The sequence below is a fragment of the Trichomonas vaginalis genome, chromosome V (assembly GCF_026262505.1).
Source record: "Trichomonas vaginalis G3 chromosome V, whole genome shotgun sequence".
Taxonomy (NCBI): domain Eukaryota; phylum Parabasalia; order Trichomonadida; family Trichomonadidae; genus Trichomonas; species Trichomonas vaginalis.
Window position 1 is genome coordinate 18,911,418 of NC_067207.1, and position 21,321 is coordinate 18,932,738.

The 21,321-nt window shown below is 32.9% G+C and overlaps 7 protein-coding genes and 3 pseudogenes across 10 annotated transcripts, besides 4 other annotated features; 7 read left to right on the forward strand and 3 right to left on the reverse strand.

The window, feature by feature from the left end:
- Positions 1-251: 251 nt before the first annotated feature.
- Positions 252-289: a mobile genetic element.
- Positions 290-984: 695 nt separating this feature from the next.
- Positions 985-1,021: a mobile genetic element.
- An 18-nt stretch (positions 1,022-1,039) lies between these two features.
- Positions 1,040-1,157: a mobile genetic element.
- A 56-nt stretch (positions 1,158-1,213) lies between these two features.
- On the forward strand, positions 1,214-1,630 carry TVAGG3_0362530 (uncharacterized protein; the record flags this gene model as incomplete). The annotated part of the gene is made up of 1 exon (XM_001579910.1): positions 1,214-1,630. The coding sequence occupies one exon, from the start codon at positions 1,214-1,216 to the stop codon at positions 1,628-1,630; it is 417 nt and encodes a 138-aa protein (XP_001579960.1).
- A 213-nt stretch (positions 1,631-1,843) lies between these two features.
- TVAGG3_0362520 (phosphorelay sensor kinase protein) lies at positions 1,844-6,106 on the forward strand (the record flags this gene model as incomplete). The annotated part of the gene is made up of 1 exon (XM_001579911.1): positions 1,844-6,106. One exon carries the CDS (start codon positions 1,844-1,846, stop codon positions 6,104-6,106), a length of 4,263 nt encoding a protein of 1,420 aa, XP_001579961.1.
- Positions 6,107-12,393: 6,287 nt separating this feature from the next.
- Positions 12,394-21,321: part of a mobile genetic element that runs on past the window's edge.
- On the forward strand, positions 13,649-14,011 carry TVAGG3_0362550 (uncharacterized protein; the record flags this gene model as incomplete). The annotated part of the gene is made up of 1 exon (XM_051231475.1): positions 13,649-14,011. The coding sequence occupies one exon, from the start codon at positions 13,649-13,651 to the stop codon at positions 14,009-14,011; it is 363 nt and encodes a 120-aa protein (XP_051101205.1).
- On the forward strand, positions 14,029-14,271 carry TVAGG3_0362560 (serine threonine-protein phosphatase family; the record flags this gene model as incomplete). Its single annotated transcript, XM_051231476.1, has 1 exon — positions 14,029-14,271. One exon carries the CDS (start codon positions 14,029-14,031, stop codon positions 14,269-14,271), a length of 243 nt encoding a protein of 80 aa, XP_051101206.1.
- On the reverse strand, positions 14,276-15,126 carry TVAGG3_0362570 (annotated as a pseudogene). Its single transcript has one exon. A coding segment is annotated over exon 1 (851 nt).
- On the forward strand, positions 15,145-16,484 carry TVAGG3_0362580 (annotated as a pseudogene). Its single transcript has one exon. A coding segment is annotated over exon 1 (1,340 nt).
- On the reverse strand, positions 16,580-16,906 carry TVAGG3_0362600 (uncharacterized protein; the record flags this gene model as incomplete). The annotated part of the gene is made up of 1 exon (XM_051231477.1): positions 16,580-16,906. The coding sequence occupies one exon, from the start codon at positions 16,904-16,906 to the stop codon at positions 16,580-16,582; it is 327 nt and encodes a 108-aa protein (XP_051101207.1).
- On the reverse strand, positions 17,807-18,091 carry TVAGG3_0362610 (uncharacterized protein; the record flags this gene model as incomplete). Its single annotated transcript, XM_051231478.1, has 1 exon — positions 17,807-18,091. A coding segment is annotated over one exon (285 nt), but the record flags the coding sequence as incomplete, so codon positions are not given.
- TVAGG3_0362620 (uncharacterized protein) lies at positions 18,381-18,575 on the forward strand (the record flags this gene model as incomplete). The annotated part of the gene is made up of 1 exon (XM_051231479.1): positions 18,381-18,575. The coding sequence occupies one exon, from the start codon at positions 18,381-18,383 to the stop codon at positions 18,573-18,575; it is 195 nt and encodes a 64-aa protein (XP_051101209.1).
- Positions 18,704-19,532, forward strand: TVAGG3_0362630 (annotated as a pseudogene). The gene has a single exon. A coding segment is annotated over exon 1 (829 nt).

The following is a 21,321-nucleotide window of genomic DNA, read 5'->3' on the forward strand; positions in this document are numbered from 1 at the left end:
CCCACTCATTATATTCGTAAATTTTGAGGTTTATCCTTCGCTTTTAAGATCATTGAATTTAATTTTATATAAAATAGTTATATTAGAAAATAATATGAGTTTATGTGATATTATTTTTCAGAAGATTTTGTGTTCTTCTTCAAAATTTTATTTTTTTATTAAAAAGAATCTTTACAAAATATACATTTACTTTAATTAATATTTAAAAACGTGCTCTATCAAAAGTTCCAAAAATTCAATATTTTAGCTTTTCTGAGGTGTCACTTTTGATGAATTTCTGTTTACAACAGTAGTGTTTACTAATAGATGAATAGTATATAAATTCTATTAAAATGGATTTGATCCAAAAAAATATATAAAATTTGATCATAAATAAAATCGTTTTAAATTACTTCTTCATTTAAATTATAACAATTATTTTTGGTTTTATATTTTTTTGGATCAAATCCATTTTAATAGAATTTATATACTATTCATCTATTAGTAAACACTACCGTATATTATTTTTTAAGCTATCTTATTTTTTGAACTTTTATTCAAATCTTTGGTCGCAAGAAGAATTGCATGATAAATAAAAACATTTAATCAAAGTCAATTTTATTTTCATATTCAAATGGACTGGGTGTTAACATTTAACATTTTTTGCTAATTGTCGTCAAAAATTAGGCGTAAAGCAAAAATTGATATTTCATATGGTTTTATGATAGATAAGCATTATATTCCCACTCATTATATTCGTAAATTTTGAGGTTTATCATTCGCTTTTAAGATCATTGAATTTGATTTTTATATAAAATAGTTATATATTAGAAAATAATATGAGTTTATGTGATATTATTTTTCAGAAGATTTCATTCTATATGCCTATGAAAAGTACTCTCAAAACTAACTTTTTCCTAATTATAATTAAATCTAGAATATTGTATTATGCTTAGTATTATTTCATTTTTCTCATTCAATTTAGAATTTACAAATGTCAAAAAATTGAGAGCTGTCACTTTTGATGAATTTCTGTTTATTACAAAAGAATTTATATTAAGGCTGCACTTACGCCCATTGGACTTTAATTCAAATTTTTGACAACCGGCGTGAAGCGTCATTGAAGATTAACCTTAAACATCCGAATTGAATACCCTGTCATAGGAGCGTAAGTACACTTTTTTTGTAAAATTATGTACGTTAAGCAGAATCATTTTTTAAAAAATCTTCAAGAATGAGTAATCTTCAAGAAAGCGAGCAAGAAGTATTAGAGAGTATTGGTAAAGATGTATTGGAGAGCTGGTCAAATGAAAATATTAAACCTCTTTATCCAGATAACGGAAATGATTCTGTTCATCAGTTAATTGCAATGCTTTCAACACCAAAAAATGATCTTCCAGACAACTGGCAAGAAAAATTCAGAAAGATTGTTGATAGTTTAAGTCCGATTGATTTCGCAATTTATGGTAAAAACATTTCGTACTTCCTATTATCTAATACAAGGACCAAGAACAATGGGGACTATCAAATCCGTCATAAATCACATAAAAAACATTCAGATTATTATCAGATGAAGGCTCTTGCAGCCAAAAGGTATAAGAAGCTAGATATACCGCCTAGAAACTTCCCAGAATGGCTTCCTACAATCTAATTCTTGAATATTAATCAATTTTTACTTGTTTGATATTAAAAATCTGTTTTATACGAGCTTATTGTTACGAGAAATTTTGTTTGTCTGTATTCGGTCATTATATATTCAGTCACTAATTTTGATTTCAATAAAAATAATCGTTCTAAAAAACCGCCAATCAATAATCTTTTGTTTTTCTCTTTTTTTATACGTTTTCTTCAATGGTCTCATGCAATGCATGATGCTAGAGGCTACTTTGACTCCAAAACACTATATTCTGCGTCAGAATTTCATAAATTTGATTATAAAATTTCACAAAATTCGACCAAATATAAGTATTATATAGCAGAAATACCATTGACAATACCACAGAAGACATTGAAATGCTCGTCAGTATCAGAATTCCCGCATTTATACACATATCAACTAAATGTTCAAAAATCGCAAGAAGAAATTTATTACGTTGATAATTTCTTTGGTAGCACATATCTCAAAACGAGGTTTGGCAAGAAAATAACGTCAGATATATCAAAAGCCAGTCATTTTCTAACAAACAAGAAATACAACAATCTTACAGAAGTAGAATTCACAGGTGAGCTTCCGGAATATTACATAACCTACGTGTATGGTCCAGCAGACCGTATTCATGCAAATCTTTGTACTTCTGTTCATATGTTCAGATTTTATTACTTTGCATACTGCAACATCATAATATTCACACTTGTATTAATATCATTTCTAATCGTTCGAAAATTAACTTTTGGAATTCCTCAAGTTTATTTTGTCACGAGGAGAGGCGTTTACCTTACAAGGAAGCCAGAAAAAGAAGCAGGAGCATTATCCAAATTCGTAATGACTGTTAATCCTTCGATTTTACCTACATCTTTCAATCCAAAATCAAAATCTGACCCAGAACTTCGTTTTGTCGTAATAAAAAGCGGTTTTGTATACATAGCGTGTGAATTACAGGCCCTTAGAATGGACCACAATATCGTACAAGACTTCCAAACTGCTGCAGGTTTCATTCACAACGAAGAGAACAAAGATGGACTTCCAATCAACTGCCAGATGCGAAGAACTACAAAAGGAGACCCTGTTTTAGAGGTTAAAGCTAAACTTTACGGAAGAGATTGTTCAATTTTACTACATCCTGAACAAAACAATTTATTACCATGTGGCGAACATCGATTACTATCTACATCAATACAAAGTATCTACAGTGATATAATTTACGACATTTTGGTGTCAAATGGAAATTCCCCGTTAAATAAGCAATGGGGCAAATCATTTATATCCAAACTGGACGCCTTAGTTGTCGGTTTATTCAGTATTACTGATAAAATCGACGTAATCCATCTCGCCGGCCAATCAAAAGAATATGAAGACGAAATGTTGAACTTTGTTCAGAAATTGAAGCTTCCAGACCACGCATCCATCAAAACTATGTCCGTTACAACAGGAAAATTGTATATAAGTGGCACAGTTGTCTCATTATTTAATCAAAATATTTCAATGTTCCTCGGAATCTCTCCAGAAAAAATGTTTTTGAGAGCTCAAGAAAGTATGTGGCTCGAATTCGCTACAATTTTCATTACTTTCTTCAGAATTGTGGATTCAAATTCTGTCAGGACGAGATTTTTAAGATTACATAATCTTTACAAGGCAACAGGCAAGCACTGCATCTTAGAGACCATGGATTCCAAGATTATCCATACTTTTGGCAAGGAATCAATAATTACAGGCAAAGATCAGTTCGAATCCATCAGAGATAACACCGAATACCTTCTAAAAAGAAGTAACAAGACAGAACTGTTCATGAGGCTTGGAAATGACTGGAATTGGTTTAATGTAAGAGCTGTCAGATGTTTTGACCAAGTTATGAACAATTATATCAATTCATATCTCATTACTGATATGTCAAATGTTCTTCAGGCCGAAACTAACTTCAGAATGAAGAGAAAGGAGAAATTTGATATGTTAAGGTTAATGAAGTTACAAAGATTCGGCTACACGTCGATACCACCTTTCACGGACTATACAATCTCCCGGCTACTCGGTTATGAGACTCCAAGGAAGCTAATGAATTTATTGCATCCAGATGACATAAGGAAGATCAAGCTTGGGACACCAATATCCATTGTGAGAGCTTTGTCCTCCAATGGTACATATTCGACCTATTTCATGGTCCATTCTAAAGAATACGACGAATCTGGATTTATCTTCCCTTTCCCTCAGTTTGATTCGATCAACCAGAGGTTCGCCAGTGAAGATGATTTTACTACATTCCCATCCGAAAGCAAGAGGTTCGCATTCTTTGTTATTGATCCAATTTCAAAAAGAATCGTTTCTTTTGTCGGAATCCCATCGATCATCAACCATTTCAAGTCTATCCCTCAACCTCATGCCAAGGACATCTATACTCTCGTCCATCATGACAGTCGACAGCAATATGACGTTGCATTCCAAAATCTTCTCAGTGGAACCTCGAAAGTCGAGAAATTGGATGTCTTATTCGAATACTATGACATTGGTTTCTCCCATTCCCGTATTTCCATGGAGATGACCTCTTCAGATTTGATTTTAATTTATGTCTTCAACAATTCCAAAGAAGCACAGATCGAAGCGACCTTCAACGACCTCAGTTCCACAGTAGATACCGCTCTAAGGTATACTAACGTCGTATCCTTCACTTTCATGAACAATCATGATCATCAGTTCATTTTAACACGTCCTCCCGAGAAATGCCACACGATAACAATAAACTGGAGCTTCATAGAGCACAACATTTCTATTGACGACCAGCCGAACATCATCAAACAGTTCAAAGCCGCTTTGGAAGAAGGAAAACAAATTGAACTGGAAGTAACGATGATTTTCGACAGAATGAAGCATTACACGATTCGTGGCTTCAGAACAGAGTCCGGAAAAGTCATTGGCATTCTCTTGGATCGCACAGAATTGTTCTCAATGTTCAACCAAATTGAGCAACAAACGAAACGCGCTGATGAAGCAAACAACGCTAAATCCAGGTACTTGGCGAACATGTCACATGAAATACGAACACCTCTCAACGGAATGAATGGTTTGTTGGAGTTGTTGGATGGTACAGAACTCGCTAAAAACAATTCCGAAATATTGAAATGCATCAGAACAAGTTTTGTCAAATTATTGGAATTGTTGAATGATACATTGGACATTGCAAAGATCGATCAGAACTGCATGATTCCAGAAGATGTTCCATTCAATACTTTCGATCTTGCACTAAGTGTTACACAAGGATTTGAACAGAGAGCAATTGATTCTGGTGTTGAATTACGCGTTGAAATCATTCCAGGAACACCATCGATGTATCGCGGAGAACCACATTTTCTCGCGAGAATCATGAACAATTTGATCTCGAATGCAATCAGATGCACGGAAAGAGGATACGTAAATGCAACTCTTTCCCAAGTCCTTCCTAAAGGAACACTGTTAGTAAGAGTTGAAGATTCTGGTTCTCACATAACTCCAGAAGAAAGATTGTCACTTTTTGATGCATTTGGCAGTTTGGGAAGTGGCAATTGCACTGTTAGATGCGAAGGAACTAGTTTGGCATTGGTCAAGAGATTGGTTGATTTGATTCGTGGCAAGATAAACGTCAAAGATAATGATGACGGAGTTGTTTTCGAAGTGGAATTGCCTTTCGAACCAATTTTGTGCACGTACATTCCAAGAAGAATGAAGAGATACGGTTGGGAGATGCTATTCTTGTGTCCTGAATGCGTAATACAAGGAACACCTGAATCCCACGCTTTCTTCACTGGAATGAATTTACTTTATGAACCATCAAAAGTGACAGATAAATTACTTGTTGTCATTGCAAGAAATACACATCCACAATTGTCAATCGCCGTGGAATTGAAGAAGAAATACCCAAGAACAAGTATTATCTGCATAACAAGATTGACTCCGCCAGTTATCAAAGGAGATTTCATCGTTGTTCCGCAATCTCAATTTTGGCTTCACTTTTGTCAGTTTTTCCTCACAACATGCATGCACAAAGTTAGTAGGATTAACGGGCCACATGATAACAGCAATGAGATGCAGCCGGATGAGACATACAAGATCTTGGTCGCTGAGGACACACCGATGAATCAGTTGGTCATTTCGAAATTGCTCGAAAAATTGAATGTCAAATTTGACATTGTTTCTAATGGCCAGGAAGCGCTCGAGAGACTCAAGAAGGAGCACTACAGTGTCATATTCATGGACCACCACATGCCTGTGATGGATGGACCGACTGCAGCAAGAGAAATAAGAAGACAAGAAAAATTAAATTCTGACAAATACGGAATTCCGATTTTCGCTATGACTGCAAGTATTATGAAGGAAGATGAGGACGAATGCAGAGAATCAGGAATGAATCAGTTCGTAAGTAAGCCAATTTCGATACATAAGCTGCAACAGGCAATTAGAGACTCGTTGACATATCCTTACAACAAACAAGGTAATATGTAATTGTTTTTTATTTATTTTTTTATTGTTTATTTGTTTATTATTTTTTTATTATTTAATTTATTTTTTTTCTTTAGTTATTATTTTGAATTTAAAAAATCTATATATATTTATTGAATCTTTTATGTTTTTAGTCTATTTCATTTATCAAATTATATTGATTTTGCAATAATCAGTTCATAGCCTTTCCATATAGTATTTTTATGTGTAAGGCTGGAATTTTATGGTGTTTGTACAATCTGATGTTCTAACATTATAAATACCCTATAATTTTATGAATATGGCACTTTTCGTCGATTTTCAAAGAATTAAATCGCTTCTATCTCAATAACTAATAAACATATAAGATTTTTGAAAGTATATATATAGTGTACTACATCTCAAGATATTATTAATATGTATTAGAAAGAATAATATATTGGATTTTGATATCACAAAATGACTTTTCAATTTATTGTAGTTCCTCACAGAGTTGAGATTCTACAAAATTCTTTGCAGATAATTTATGAAGGGATGATAGACTAACGAACTATAGATACATGAATTGAAAATAAAAAAATCGATTAAATATGAACCTTCATAAACCGTTTAAGAACTTAAAAACTATTCTTTATTGTTTATTTTTGACGAAGTTTAATATGATTGTGGTTTTATTGGACAATAATCGAGTAACGGAAAAAATAACATTTATCTATAAAGTGAAAATTTAGAGGTATATTTCGTAAGATATTTCCTCTCTGATTACAAGAACTATTGTGAGCTATCAATCTAATGAAAGAGAGCAGATTTGGCCGTAATGAAATGCAATACTTCGAAAATCAATGCAAAAAAGATTAATTTGTTAGAAACAATCGACTATGACACTGAATTCTAAGAGCAAACGTTTACATTAGGATATTTTTGATCATTTCCAAATATTGCAAAATTGCATTTAAACAAGTTAAGGAGAATACTATATTAACCGTGTTGTAAGGAAATATAACAATTTTAAAGATTTTGCGACAGAATTTGAAAAAATATGAAAATCAGATATATAAAAATTGAATAAAATAACATTATGATGGAATATAAGTAGATGAGCTATTAATGCTGCTATGATTTAAAATTGAGTAGTAATGAAATAGAATTTCGATTAAAAAAATTAATGTAATCGTATGAAAGCTTTGATCCTAATAATTAATATTCGCAAATATTTTAACCTACTAATAAATTCTGATTATATTAAGATATTTTAAAAATGAGATTCCAAATTGAATGGTGATGGAGATGAAAATTTTTAAAAATATAAATAAGAGGATAAATTGATTGAGATATTAACTAGTAAATATTTGAAAAAGTAAATTATTTGAAATCCTTTAAAAAAGTTACGGATAAAAGCTATATAAATAAAATGACTGGTGTGGTTGGTTAGCTTAATGTGTAATATCAAAAAGAATTAATGGGTGTTGTGAAGTGAGCAACTTTGAGAAGAATCATTTGTGATTCTTGTCAAAGTTGAATCAAAGACAACAATTGATAGACAATTGTTGTCTTTGTGTTCGATAAACACGTGTTATTTATGAATATACACGTGTTTGTTGTTCACTGAGCAACTTTTAGAAGAATCATTTTGTAATACTTTGAAACACAAAATAGCATATTATGCTTTTATTTATCTATATGTGTCATTCTGGGAGACATTGTCTATGCAAGTCTCCCAGAATGACACATTCATACACAATCTTCTTCTGATTGTGTATCTTTTGTCAACAAAGTGCAACAGTGCACTGTTATTGTGTGCTATGCGTCATTCTGGGAGACATTGTCTATGCAAGTCTCCCAGAATGACACATTCATACACAATCTTCTTCTGATTGTGTATCTTTTGTCAACAAAGTGCAACAGTGCACTGTTATTGTGTGCTATGCGTCATTCTGGGAGACATTGTCTATGCAAGTCTCCCAGAATGACACATTCATACACAATCTTCTTCTGATTGTGTATCTTTTGTCAACAAAGTGCAACAGTGCACTGTTATTGTGTGCTATGCGTCATTCTGGGAGACATTGTCTATGCAAGTCTCCCAGAATGACACATTCATACACAATCTTCTTCTGATTGTGTATCTTTTGTCAACAAAGTGCAACAGTGCACTGTTATTGTGTGCTATGCGTCATTCTGGGAGACATTGTCTATGCAAGTCTCCAGAATGACACATTCATACACAATCTTCTTCTGATTGTGTATCTTTTGTCAACAAAGTGCAACAGTGCACTGTTATTGTGTGCTATGCGTCATTCTGGGAGACATTGTCTATGCAAGTCTCCCAGAATGACACATTCATACACAATCTTCTTCTGATTGTGTATCTTTTGTCAACAAAGTGCAACAGTGCACTGTTATTGTGTGCTATGCGTCATTCTGGGAGACATTGTCTATGCAAGTCTCCCAGAATGACACATTCATACACAATCTTCTTCTGATTGTGTATCTTTTGTCAACAAAGTGCAACAGTGCACTGTTATTGTGTGCTATGCGTCATTCTGGGAGACATTGTCTATGCAAGTCTCCCAGAATGACACATTCATACACAATCTTCTTCTGATTGTGTATCTTTTGTCAACAAAGTGCAACAGTGCACTGTTATTGTGTGCTATGCGTCATTCTGGGAGACATTGTCTATGCAAGTCTCCCAGAATGACACATTCATACACAATCTTCTTCTGATTGTGTATCTTTTGTCAACAAAGTGCAACAGTGCACTGTTATTGTGTGCTATGCGTCATTCTGGGAGACATTGTCTATGCAAGTCTCCCAGAATGACACATTCATACACAATCTTCTTCTGATTGTGTATCTTTTGTCAACAAAGTGCAACAGTGCACTGTTATTGTGTGCTATGCGTCATTCTGGGAGACATTGTCTATGCAAGTCTCCCAGAATGACACATTCATACACAATCTTCTTCTGATTGTGTATCTTTTGTCAACAAAGTGCAACAGTGCACTGTTATTGTGTGCTATGCGTCATTCTGGGAGACATTGTCTATGCAAGTCTCCCAGAATGACACATTCATACACAATCTTCTTCTGATTGTGTATCTTTTGTCAACAAAGTGCAACAGTGCACTGTTATTGTGTGCTATGCGTCATTCTGGGAGACATTGTCTATGCAAGTCTCCCAGAATGACACATTCATACACAATCTTCTTCTGATTGTGTATCTTTTGTCAACAAAGTGCAACAGTGCACTGTTATTGTGTGCTATGCGTCATTCTGGGAGACATTGTCTATGCAAGTCTCCCAGAATGACACATTCATACACAATCTTCTTCTGATTGTGTATCTTTTGTCAACAAAGTGCAACAGTGCACTGTTATTGTGTGCTATGCGTCATTTGGGAGACATTGTCTATGCAAGTCTCCCAGAATGACACATTCATACACAATCTTCAATTCTTGTTTTAATTTTGTCTCATATTAACTGAATATCTCTCTTCAACATATTTACTTCTAATACCCGACAATACCTTATCATAAAACCTCCTTTAAATCCACTTTTTCTTCTTTCATTACTTTCAAATTCTAAGATTCAAATTTTTTTCTATTTCATTCAGTTTTCTTTTATCAAAATCATATAACCATTCATACTGATTCTTAATTTACTATATTACATTGAGATTTCATCTTTTTTCATATTTCGAATTAAATCAGCTATTTAAACCTAATATCCGGACCTGTCAGTATTCAAATATTATTGGCCACATGTATCTGAGCATTTACACGGATTTTACCAAATTTTGCAAAAAATGTGTTATGAGATGGGTGTTTACCCACGTTTTGCAAAAAAAAACCAAAATGATAGAGTGGGTAATAAGGATCAGTTTTGCTATAGCTTGTCCGGCTTGAAACTCAATATTCATTCGGGAAAAGACGTTTCAAAATTTTGTAAAGTATTCAAATTTGCAGCTTTGTTCGATTTGAAAATTGAAATTTGAAACGAAATGACTGTATGAATATGTTCTTCATATTGAATCTAAGCATTTCTTGGAATTTGGAGTTTTTCTAAAAAGTTTTATCGGTTGAAAAATTAAAAATAAAACAAAAGAATTTTTTTCCGATTTTTTAAACGCATCTTAATTTTTAACGGACGAAGGAGTATTTGATCAAAGTTCAATAAGGCTATCACACTATATTATAGTTAGCTTGCAAAGTAAGCAATATAATCTGGAATTTAATAACTTATAAAGATTTGATAAAACCATTTTTGTGTAAATTAGTATTTAATAGGAAAATATGAAATTAGATTAGTCAAACATATAAATTGTTATTATATGAAATGATAACAATTGATAAAACATACAGATTGGAAGATTAGGTGAATTTTTGTGATGAATAGGTGTGTTTGTATGTAATGCCTCTATAGTATATTCATAATAAAAATTAGTATACTATAAAAACTTGATTTGAGAAGAAAATTAATGTGGAATAAGAAGATTGTAGAGAAACGTCTCATTCTGTGAGACAGTCACAAATAATATCTCCTTACCATATCAAATCCTTAAATTTTATATATGCTATTTTTTTAATCTTTTAAAAATTTCTCTTTAACTCTCTTCAAAGACTTTCTTTTATGTCAAAAATTTGTTTCACTTTGCCCCAACTCATATACTCTAAAAATAATAACAATAGCCAAATATATAAAATTAATTTTTAATTCATTAAAATTATATTTATTCAAAGTAAATCCTCATATAAACTTCTATGAACCATCCTCATCTGTTAATTCAATCAAGTATTCTAAGAAATTTGGGCAATTTTCTTCGAATAATTGGCTCTCATATGATAAATCTATTAATTCAATTTTGTCATGCATAAAATCATACTTTCCGAATATGCAATAGCATTTTTCAAGAGCCAACAATAAATCAATTTTAAATCTTAGACTGTTATTATTAAATGATTCAAGTAGTCCTTCCTCCAATAAAAAGTGGTACATTATTTGTTGATCGTTCTGTGAAAATTCGAAATTTAAGATACAATAGCAAATTATCTGAACGAAAAAATTTTTCTTGCTAGAATTGTAATCATTATAATTATCAATAATATTTGAAAAAAGACCGCTATAAAAGATAAAATCTTGATCGAAATGCGTAAAAACAATGAAAAGTATCTGATTGAAGAATTCTGGAACGCTTTGGTCTAGACACCACCATATGTAACGGTTAAGAGAGAACTGTTGATCTTGCATTATAAAGTCTACTAGTGAAATTTCGTTATTCATTAAAGAATACAATAATGTACCTATTTTCTTTTGTTTATTATGTGTTGATTTGTTTTGCCATTGAAAATAACATAGATATGTATCATCGGATTCTAATGCTAAAATTTTAAAGTCGTAATAAATAACAATCCGGGTAAAAACAAGGATATTTTCGTCAAATGCATCTATTTTGTCAACAGGAAATGGTATCTTGGAGACACAATCACCAATATCAATATTTTCAACATCTTGTTTATAAGATTTGATATTCATTAAAATTTGATATAAAAAAGTAAATTCATTGCTCAGAAAATTGAGAAAATTGAGAGTAACCGCCAAATAAGATTTTTAAAAATAAAGAACTAAGGGTACAGTATATGAGAAGGAAGAATCCAAAATTTTATTTTTAAGGTTTTGCAAGAAATATTTTTATTAATAAACGGTAGAATAATAATAGGAATATCGATATTAAAAAAGAAATACATGAAATAAATAAAAATTTGATTCAACTTTGAGAAGAATCACAAATGATTCTTCTCAAAGTTGCTCAGTGAACAACAAACACTTGTTATTGTTTATAATTCAAGTGAATGTTGTACACAAAGACAACAATTGTCTATCAATTGTTGTCTTTGATTCAACTTTGACAAGAATCACAAATGATTCTTCTCAAAGTTGCTCAGTGAACAACAAACACGTATATAACCATAAATAAAACATGTTTACTTTACAAATACAATTATTTAAAAATTTTAATTATATCTTTTAATTTATATTTATTTACGTTCACATTTCTTTTATATCCTTTATATTAATATAAAATTTCGGTTGATCTTCACTCTTTTTCACATATTTTTTCAATAAAATACCCAATTTTTGTATTTATTCTGATTAATATTTTTCACTGTTAATTTTATTGATATCCCAAACTATTTCAACATTTAGTTTCTTAAAAACTCTATTTTTTGTTCTCTCTCTCAATTTTCAAAAGTCATTAATTTTGCATTACTTTATTTAAAATATAATTAACATTGGATAAAAACATTTATTAAAAAAAAAAAAAAAAAAAAGGTAGTGGGGCCTCCAGGCACTTCGTGCCCTCTAGCCCTGAAGATGTTTAGTATAATGAAGTTTTTTTTTTTTCTTGGGATGGCCTTCCAGGCACTTCGTGCCCTCTAGCCCATAAAAAGTTTAGTATAAATGAAGTTTTTATTCGGAAAATTGTTAGTCTTCTGGGTCGAAAACATTATATAATGTTTCACTTTTCACAAATTATATATGTTTTCATGTTTTGTCACTTTTCTGTCACTTTTCAGGAAAAAAACATTTTTATTATTATATATAAATGAATTTTACAAAACCACCGTTACCGTTCTTTGGAAATAAGAGTAAATGTAAAGATATTATATTGAGAGAACTTAAGAAACTACCGAATGGTCTAACATTTGTAGATTTGTTCGGTGGAAGTTTCTATATATCCCATTTGTGCCATACAATATTCCCAGACTCAAAGATTATATGCAATGACTTCGACAACTATATGGACCGTCTCAAACATATACCAGACACAAACAATATATTGAAAGAGTTAAAAGAAAAGATACCTATAGGTAAGATGGAACGTATACCATTAGATAAGAAAAATATTGTGAGAGAGGTTTTGAAAAAAGCAGAATATATAGACTGGGATAGTATATCTGCTAGACTATTATATAGTGGTTCTATAAGAGTTCATGACATTGAAACACTTATGTCAAAAGTTTTATATCTTAACTATACAAATGTTTTCAAAGAGGACATAGAAAAATATATTGAGGGTATAGAGTTTGTGAGATGTCATTGGACAGAGTTGTATGAAAAATATAAAGACAAGGAAAATGTTTTCTTTATAGTGGACCCGCCGTTCTATAACACATGGGATTTTCAATACCAAGTAGACTGGACTTTGAGAGACTCTTTAGAAACTTTAGACGTTTTACATAACCATCCATGCTTTTACTTTACATCCGATAAAAGTGGTTTGGAAACCGTTATGAGATGGTTAGAGAGGACATACATGACTATGAGTTTAGATATGACAAGATAGAATATGAGAGAGGTCCTATAAACCGGAGAAAGTGTCACAATAACGAAATTTTATTAGTAAGTAAATGTGGTTTGAAATAGGACTACTTGTTTTAGGTTTTTTCCATTGTGTCATTTATTTATTTGACGTGGCAGAAAAGTACAGAGAATATGAAGATGAACCAATGCCTGCAAATGTTCAGTATATGTACTCGTAAGAGATATTTTTATCTAATATTAAATGGACGCACAGAACTTAGCGAATGCACAGCAACCTGGACAACCAAACCCAGAGAATATTCCAAATGAAGTTAGAATACAAACTGCAATGGCAAACTATGGTCAAGTGCCAACAGATGTACAAATGCAAACTGCCATGTCAAATGACGCTGCGTTAGGTTTGCCACCATGGTATGCAAATATGAGATGGAAAGAGTTTTATACAAACCCTGAGGTGGGATATAAACAACTTTATGCAGATGACGCGAACACAGGAGTTGACCCAGAATATGTTTTCTACCAGAGGAGAAACAGAATGTATGAGCTCCAGTTAAAGAATGCTATGGAACTCAACAGGAAACGTAAGAGACTAGGCGGACATTAGATTTTACATATAGTAAAATGGGTTTCTTCAGTAAGATAGGAAACTTCTTTCGAAATGTTGGAAGAGGTATATGGAATGGAATAAAATCTGTCGGAAGAGGAATTTGGAACGGTGTCAAAAATATTGGTAAAAGGGTAGGTCAGTTCGTTGGTATTATACCTAAAGACCCTGAACCAGAAGAACAAGCTCCTGTTATACAACAGCCTGAACCTGCACCACAGTCTAGTTGGCAACCAAATCCAACACCTCAACCGTATTAAAAAATTATATTTTTACCGTTCGATAGTAGTTGTATATGAAACTAAGTTCTAAGTAAAACGCATGGTATAATGGAATTATTCTTTTTCTTCCATCTGTAGTAAACCATACTTGAAAGTCTGAAATACTTCCACTTGGTGGTTCGTATAACTTTGTAGGTTTTTCGTAAAAGTCATTTGCCAAGCATAAGAAAGAGTTTTGGGCGCCAGAAAATGAAGCATGAACAATAATAGCATCTGGGTCGAAAATATTTTCATATGTTCCATTAGGGTTTTCGACTTCATAAAAGTCTGGGTGTACTGGATATGCTGCAGGCTGATTTAACATCCTCATAAATCTATACCATGCCAAGTTGTTATATTTTGTAGAAATATAAACGTTTTTCTCCAAGGTCTTCTATTCTATTGATTTTAACAGTTGCATTTTTCCTGTCATAAATAATATCGAGATGGTACTCTCCCTCGTCAATGTTATACTGTTTTGCATATTCGATATAGATATCGTTTATTTTTTTCTTGAAAAGCTTGAAGAGTTGTTTCTAAGTTTACAAGCAAACTAACTTGTAAAAGTTTTCCCTGTTCAAATTTCTCATACATACGTTTTTCTTTGTTATAGTATCGAACTTCAAAACCGACCGTAAATGGGAAACCATGTATGGCTTCTGAAATGAACTTCATTCTACGAAAGCCAATAGCTTTTGTGACAGATGGGTCTCTTAGCCATCTTAATGGGTAGTCAAAACGATAGCCTTCATGCTTTACGGTCTCTGTCTCAAACTTTTGACCGACATTAGTAAAAAGTTCATCTAATGGTTTAGTTGTAGCAACTCTTGAATTTTCTTTTTCTATTGAAAGCATATTTTATCTAGAATAAAAATGTCGAAAGATATTGCTTCCATGAGAGAAATACAACACAACCGACAACTCATTATGCAAGCTCTAAATAAGAACACAACAAACTTTTCAAACTATTCTAAGATATCTGAGTCATTGAAAGAAGGAAACTTAAAACTGACAATAAACCCAATGACAGATGAGTTTCTGTTTCAAGACAATAAGAACCATACTGTCTGTATAAATCCAACAAAAGGAACTTTAAACGAGAAACCTATAAATGAACTTCTTTTGAAAGCAGATGTTGACAACAAAGCTGACAAAGAATATGTAGACGATGCAATAGCAAAAGAAGAAGAAAGAGCTAACAATGCTTATGCAACAAAAGAACATACTCATCCTGAACTAGCAGACAAAACATATGTTGACAATAAAATGTCAAGTGAAGTGACAAGAGCTGAAAACGAATATTCTAAAAAGACTCATACACATTCTATATCTGAAATAACAAACTTAAACGTTAGCCTTGAAAAGAAAGCGGATAAGGATTGTGTGGCTAGTGCGTTAGAGAAGAAAGCAGATAAGGAATATGTGGATGAAAAAGATAAAGAAATTATAGAAAGGGTTGACTGGTACCATGAATGGACATCGAAGATTTTAAAAACTAAAGCCGATACAGGATGGGTTTCAGGATGTTTAGACCTTAAAGCAGATAAAACTTATGTTAACGATGAGTTAGAGAAGAAAGCAAATAAGACTCATACACATACAAGTTTTACAACTGTTGCTATAGAAAGTATTGAAGGAACGGTTGAAGAAACTGGTGGGATGCATTATATTGTAAACCTCCTAACTTTCCACAAGGTTTAACATCGGATGACGACATAACGACGATGAGAAACATTAGATGTAAAGATGTTTATGTCATGAAGGATGAACATAATATTAAATTCACTGCTCAAGATTTATATGACAAGAAAGCAGACAAAACAGAGCTTCAAACATTAAAGACAGAAATACTTCAAACATTATATCCTATAGGCTCTATTTATACGTCAATGAACTCTACCAGACCAGAAGTAGTACTTGGTTTTGGAACTTGGACTCAAATAGTCGACAGGTTTTTGTATTGTGCAAACTCTTCAAAGGAAACAGGTGGAAGTAAAACGATTTCAGGTGAAAATTTACCTGCACACAGTCACTACATAGATTTAAGTACATCTCAAGCAGGTTGGCATAAGCATAAATTTTGGGATTGGTCAGCAATGACAAAAGGTAAAGGATATGATGTTAAAGAAGTTAGTATACATATCATGTGTACGGTGGCACTGCGTTCCACCATACGCAATACTTGTGAATTTGACACTTTACAAAACCGTTAACGTATATTTACAACACAAACACAAACACCAACTTAACCTTAAATATTTATAAAGCCGCCAACCACTTCACCTTACTACTGTAAAAATAAACGTTCTCACTTACAAAAGTATTGCAACTCTTCCCATTGCTGTGCTTCACACAATAGTTCATATTCTTCAGTATCGCTGCTGTCGCTCCAATCGTCAGAGTCAAAGTCACTGTCAAAATAAATGTTAGTAAGTTTTGACAAAGCTAATGAAACACGTTTACCGTTTGTATCGTATGCTTGTATAAACTTTCCATTCTTCATTCCTTCATAAACGCTCAAACTAACTTTACCCTTTCTCCCTCGTATCTGATAGAATGTATTTTCACGAGGAACGAAGAACAAATTCTTGAACTCATGACCGTTGTAGTTTGTTATCTCAATAGTTTTCGTCATTTATATAAAAATAAACTTAAAAATAATTTTAAAAATAAACTTAAAAATAAATGATATCACCACTCCCACACGTATGAAAACATCCATTTAAATTTAGGTGAAGTGGTGAGATCTCACCTCTTTTTTCACCTCTTTTTTCACCCTGTTGAACTCATTGCTTTATAACTCTCTTCCTTGGTTTCTTTTTAGTTGCTTTCTTCACGTCTGTCTCCAACTTGACTGTCTTTCTTCTTCGGCCGTAATGATACCAGTTACTTCCACCAGTCAATGGGTCAAATGGTCTTTCGTAAGGGTTTCCATACATTCCATAAGGTCCGTATGGATAAACTACTGGTGGAGAAGAAACATTTTCTTTAGTTCCATCGACTCTATTTAAATGCATTGTTTCACCTTTCATCTGGTCATTAAAGTCTTTTGCGTGTTTGCAAACTCATCGTCCTTTCCTAAAGCATTTTCTGACTCAGTCGCAACAAATTGGATGCTTTATTTATGAGCCCTATTTTATTTAATCTTAACTTCTTTGCAACCCAGCCTCCAATCTTTCCTTTATTTGCATCTAATGTCTTCGAAACCCTTCCTCCACTCATTTTATTTACTGCGTCATAAGCTCCAAGTGCTTTTGCCCAAATGCTAATGCTTTTGTTCCCATTGCGCCTAAAGCTGCCCAAGCTACCATTTACACCATATTAAAATCATCTCTCTTCAATATTATCTCATAAAAGTTCTCGTTACTGGAGAAAGTCAATGAAACATAAGCGTTCTCACGGGCTTCGCCCTCACCGCTTTGCGGTCTATCTAACTTCTTTCTTATCTCATCTATTCTCAATAAAATGTCTGAACAATGCTAACATCTTCTACAACAGTTATTTCATCATGAATGACCTTCAAGAACAAGCTCATTTAATATGCTATTAAAATCATCTCAATAATGAGTCCATCCTTTCCATCTTTAGGTAGCACAACATCTTTCATTGAAGAAGGTTCGACAAGTCTTATGTTAAACTTACTGACAAAGTTTGTTATACTATAATGCTTTGGCGGCGAATACATATAGTTTGAAAGACATAATATAGATTCTTCAGCAAATTCACTTATACTGGATTTTATAACAATGTTCTCACGAGACCAAATGCCACCAATTGACAATCTTGTAAGCAATCCTGCTGAACCTTCTACTGTAAACGTCGATGGTAACATTCCACGAAGGTCATCTATTGACATCTTTGAGTCACTGTATTTAAATATTTTCTTAAAGCAATCGTCATTATCTAACCATGCAATAGCTTTGAAGTTTTCATTCGAATATACATCTGCTTCATTAAATGTAAAACCTGACTTCTTTGCAGAGATGACTTTAAAATCTATTGAGTTTGTTTCAAAATTATATGCTATGGTAACTTCTGAAGGTAATGGATGTCCTTCTGCTATAAGTTGTTCTTTCAATACCATTTGAAGCTTTGTGTTAAAAACTTTCATGTCATCTCCTGTATCTAAGTTCACATACACAGCAACAGGGAAACTATCTTGCTTCTTTGTTTCATCATTATATCTCAAAACATTAAAGTTCTTCAATAATATTGTTCTTCCTGCTGGAATACTTCTAACTTGTCTTATTTCAATAGCTTTCTCACCTCCTACATACTCTACCCAGTGTCTTGGATATTCATAAGTATACTGACTTTCTTGAATTTTGGTAGGTTTCATCATAACATGTTCATAGTATATCTTTATACTCTGTCAGTTAGACTCGGTGCTATGTTCTGAATATTTCTGACTTGCATTTTTAATGGAGATAAAATGAAGCATTTAATACATGACGTAGATGAAGACATGAATGAAACTACAGACAAACTTAACTCTTCTCTTATTCTTCCTTTCAGCAAAGATTATGAGTTTCTGTTCAAATGGTGTGTATTTCTATTGTGGAAAGATGGGTTCAGGTAAGACATTTAACCTCATTCGTCATATACTCATAACAGAGCGTTTAGGAAACGACTCTTACTATGACCAAATCATTATATCAGCAACTTCAGACTCTATGGACTCAACAGCGAAAACATTTATGTCAAAAGTTCAAGCCTCTGTCGTTAAAGTTTCAGACAGTGAACTCATTGAATTTCTTCAACGTTACATTCGACGTAAGAGAAAATATTATGCCATTGTTGAATTTATACAGTCAGGAATGCAAAAGACTTCAGAAGAGATGGAAAGAATTATTGACAAACACCACTTACGTCAATACTCAGGAGTTTACGATATGAAACGACTGACAAACTACATTCAATCAAACTTTCAAAATACCCCTTCAAAAAGTATCCTTCAAACACTCTGCTCGTTTGTGACGACTTCGCCGGAAAAGGTTTAGTTTCAAAGCCTGACTCACCATTAGCTAACATCATAACTAAAGTCAGACATTACCACTTAACTGTAGCAATACTTATGCAAACATGGCGTTTCCTTGCTTTAAACATAAAACGTCTCATAACTGACTTCGTTATCTTTCAAGGTTTCTCACGCTATGATATTGAACTCATTTGGAAACAGTCAGGTATAAACATTACCTTTTGAAGAAATTTGGGAAGCATATAAGTCTCTCATCTCTCCTCGTTCATACCTTGAGATTCATATCATGACTAATACCATTAAAGTCAAAATATTCCATGGGAACGACCAACATTGTTTTAAAGCTTAACCTTCAAATTGACTGATGGTAAACAAATTCCATGCATCTCTGTCGCCATTTCTGTTAATATTTTTGCTGTCATTCATATCATCCACTTCCCCATCCGTTAGCTTTTGAGGATATGTGTTAGAATAGCTGTTCTTAAATGAAGGCTTCTCTCCCTTGAGAGCATAAACTCTATAACTTTCTGCATACTTTATGTTTGAACCTCCTGAGCCAATCATTGACATAATTTTTATAGGCTTCCACCCTTTGTTCATGTTCCTGCTTCTTCCCTTAGCTCTTTTGTTCAGTAGTTCTACATCTTTATACACAGCACCTGTCTCAGTGAATTCAACAATATTTTCATTCGTTAGCTTTACATTCAAACCCTTGTCGAGTATATTGTTCATTTCATACATAAAAGGTTTTTATTCTATATGAAATGAGAAGCAAATCCATCTTAGCTGGTGCCGTTAATTGTTCCAATTGAACCAACATCAAATGTTGACTCACGAACGACAAACAATATTGTCATAAAGAACTATAGTTCAGAGTGTTTGAAAGAAACCAAAGAACCAGAGCTGAAATCCGTGAATTTAAACACAGCTTCAAACGCTAACGCTACATCAGATGTTAAGTTAGAGTATCCACCACTGGACCAAGTTCTTTCAAAGAAGCCAACGACAACCCTTACACAAATGTTCAAACAAATCCTTCAGATAACGTAGACCATTACCTTCTTCAGTTATACCAAACAATTTTACTCAAAGACGATAAGAAGCTTTTGACAAATCTTATAAGTAAGAACCAAATAATTCTAACAAAGGAGGACCTTGAAAATGTTATCTCACGAATAACAGGGAAACAATGTGTCATTGACTATCTCGACCCTGAAATCGAATGCTGTGGTCAAACGCCACCATTCATGAAAATAGGTAACATCCGCATCATTGAAACACCAGGTACTCCAGGAGTTGAGTTTAAGTATAAATATTCGAACGAGTATACAAAACTATCTACAGAATATAAGCTTTGTTTGAAATATGTTTTAGTAAATTAAAGCAATTTGTAATATCTATCCAAAACTTCTTCAACAGTATCGAACTCATCTTCATAATGCAAACCTAATCTTATTGACTTGGTGCAGTTTTCACTAACACAATATTTTTCTGTTCTCTTGACTGACATAACTAACTCATTTGTTTCATCAAACAGCAACAACCAAAGTTCATGACCTAATACATAACATTCATACTTTATATTTTTAGCTCTGAGTTCTCTTGTAAGCTGTTGCATTTAATATTTTCTAAAAAGTCAACTTCAACAGTCATTCGCACTGGTGCCTTCAGTTCTACAGGCTCTCCTTGAAAGTCAACAAGTCTGAATTGCATGTCTTTCAAATTATGAGGACTAATGCGAACCCATTTACCTAAATGAGTTGCTATGACAGGAACGTTTGGAATGAACATTGAATTTACTTCATAACAGAAAGATTTATACTCTACTGAACCTTTACTATTAACTCCTGAAATGCCTGTGACATTAGCTATTTTTGACTCAATGTACAAACAATTGCCATAACATACGTATGGAACAGATTTCATCTCAATCGTTTTGTCAACACTTTTCAAAGGAAATGTCATATGGTATGCTCCCAAAAGAAGTTGTACTCTATGACTCATTCTTGGTATCTTAAACTCTTTCGCATAACTGAACTTCAAAACTCCTGCAATAAGTTTAACATTCATTA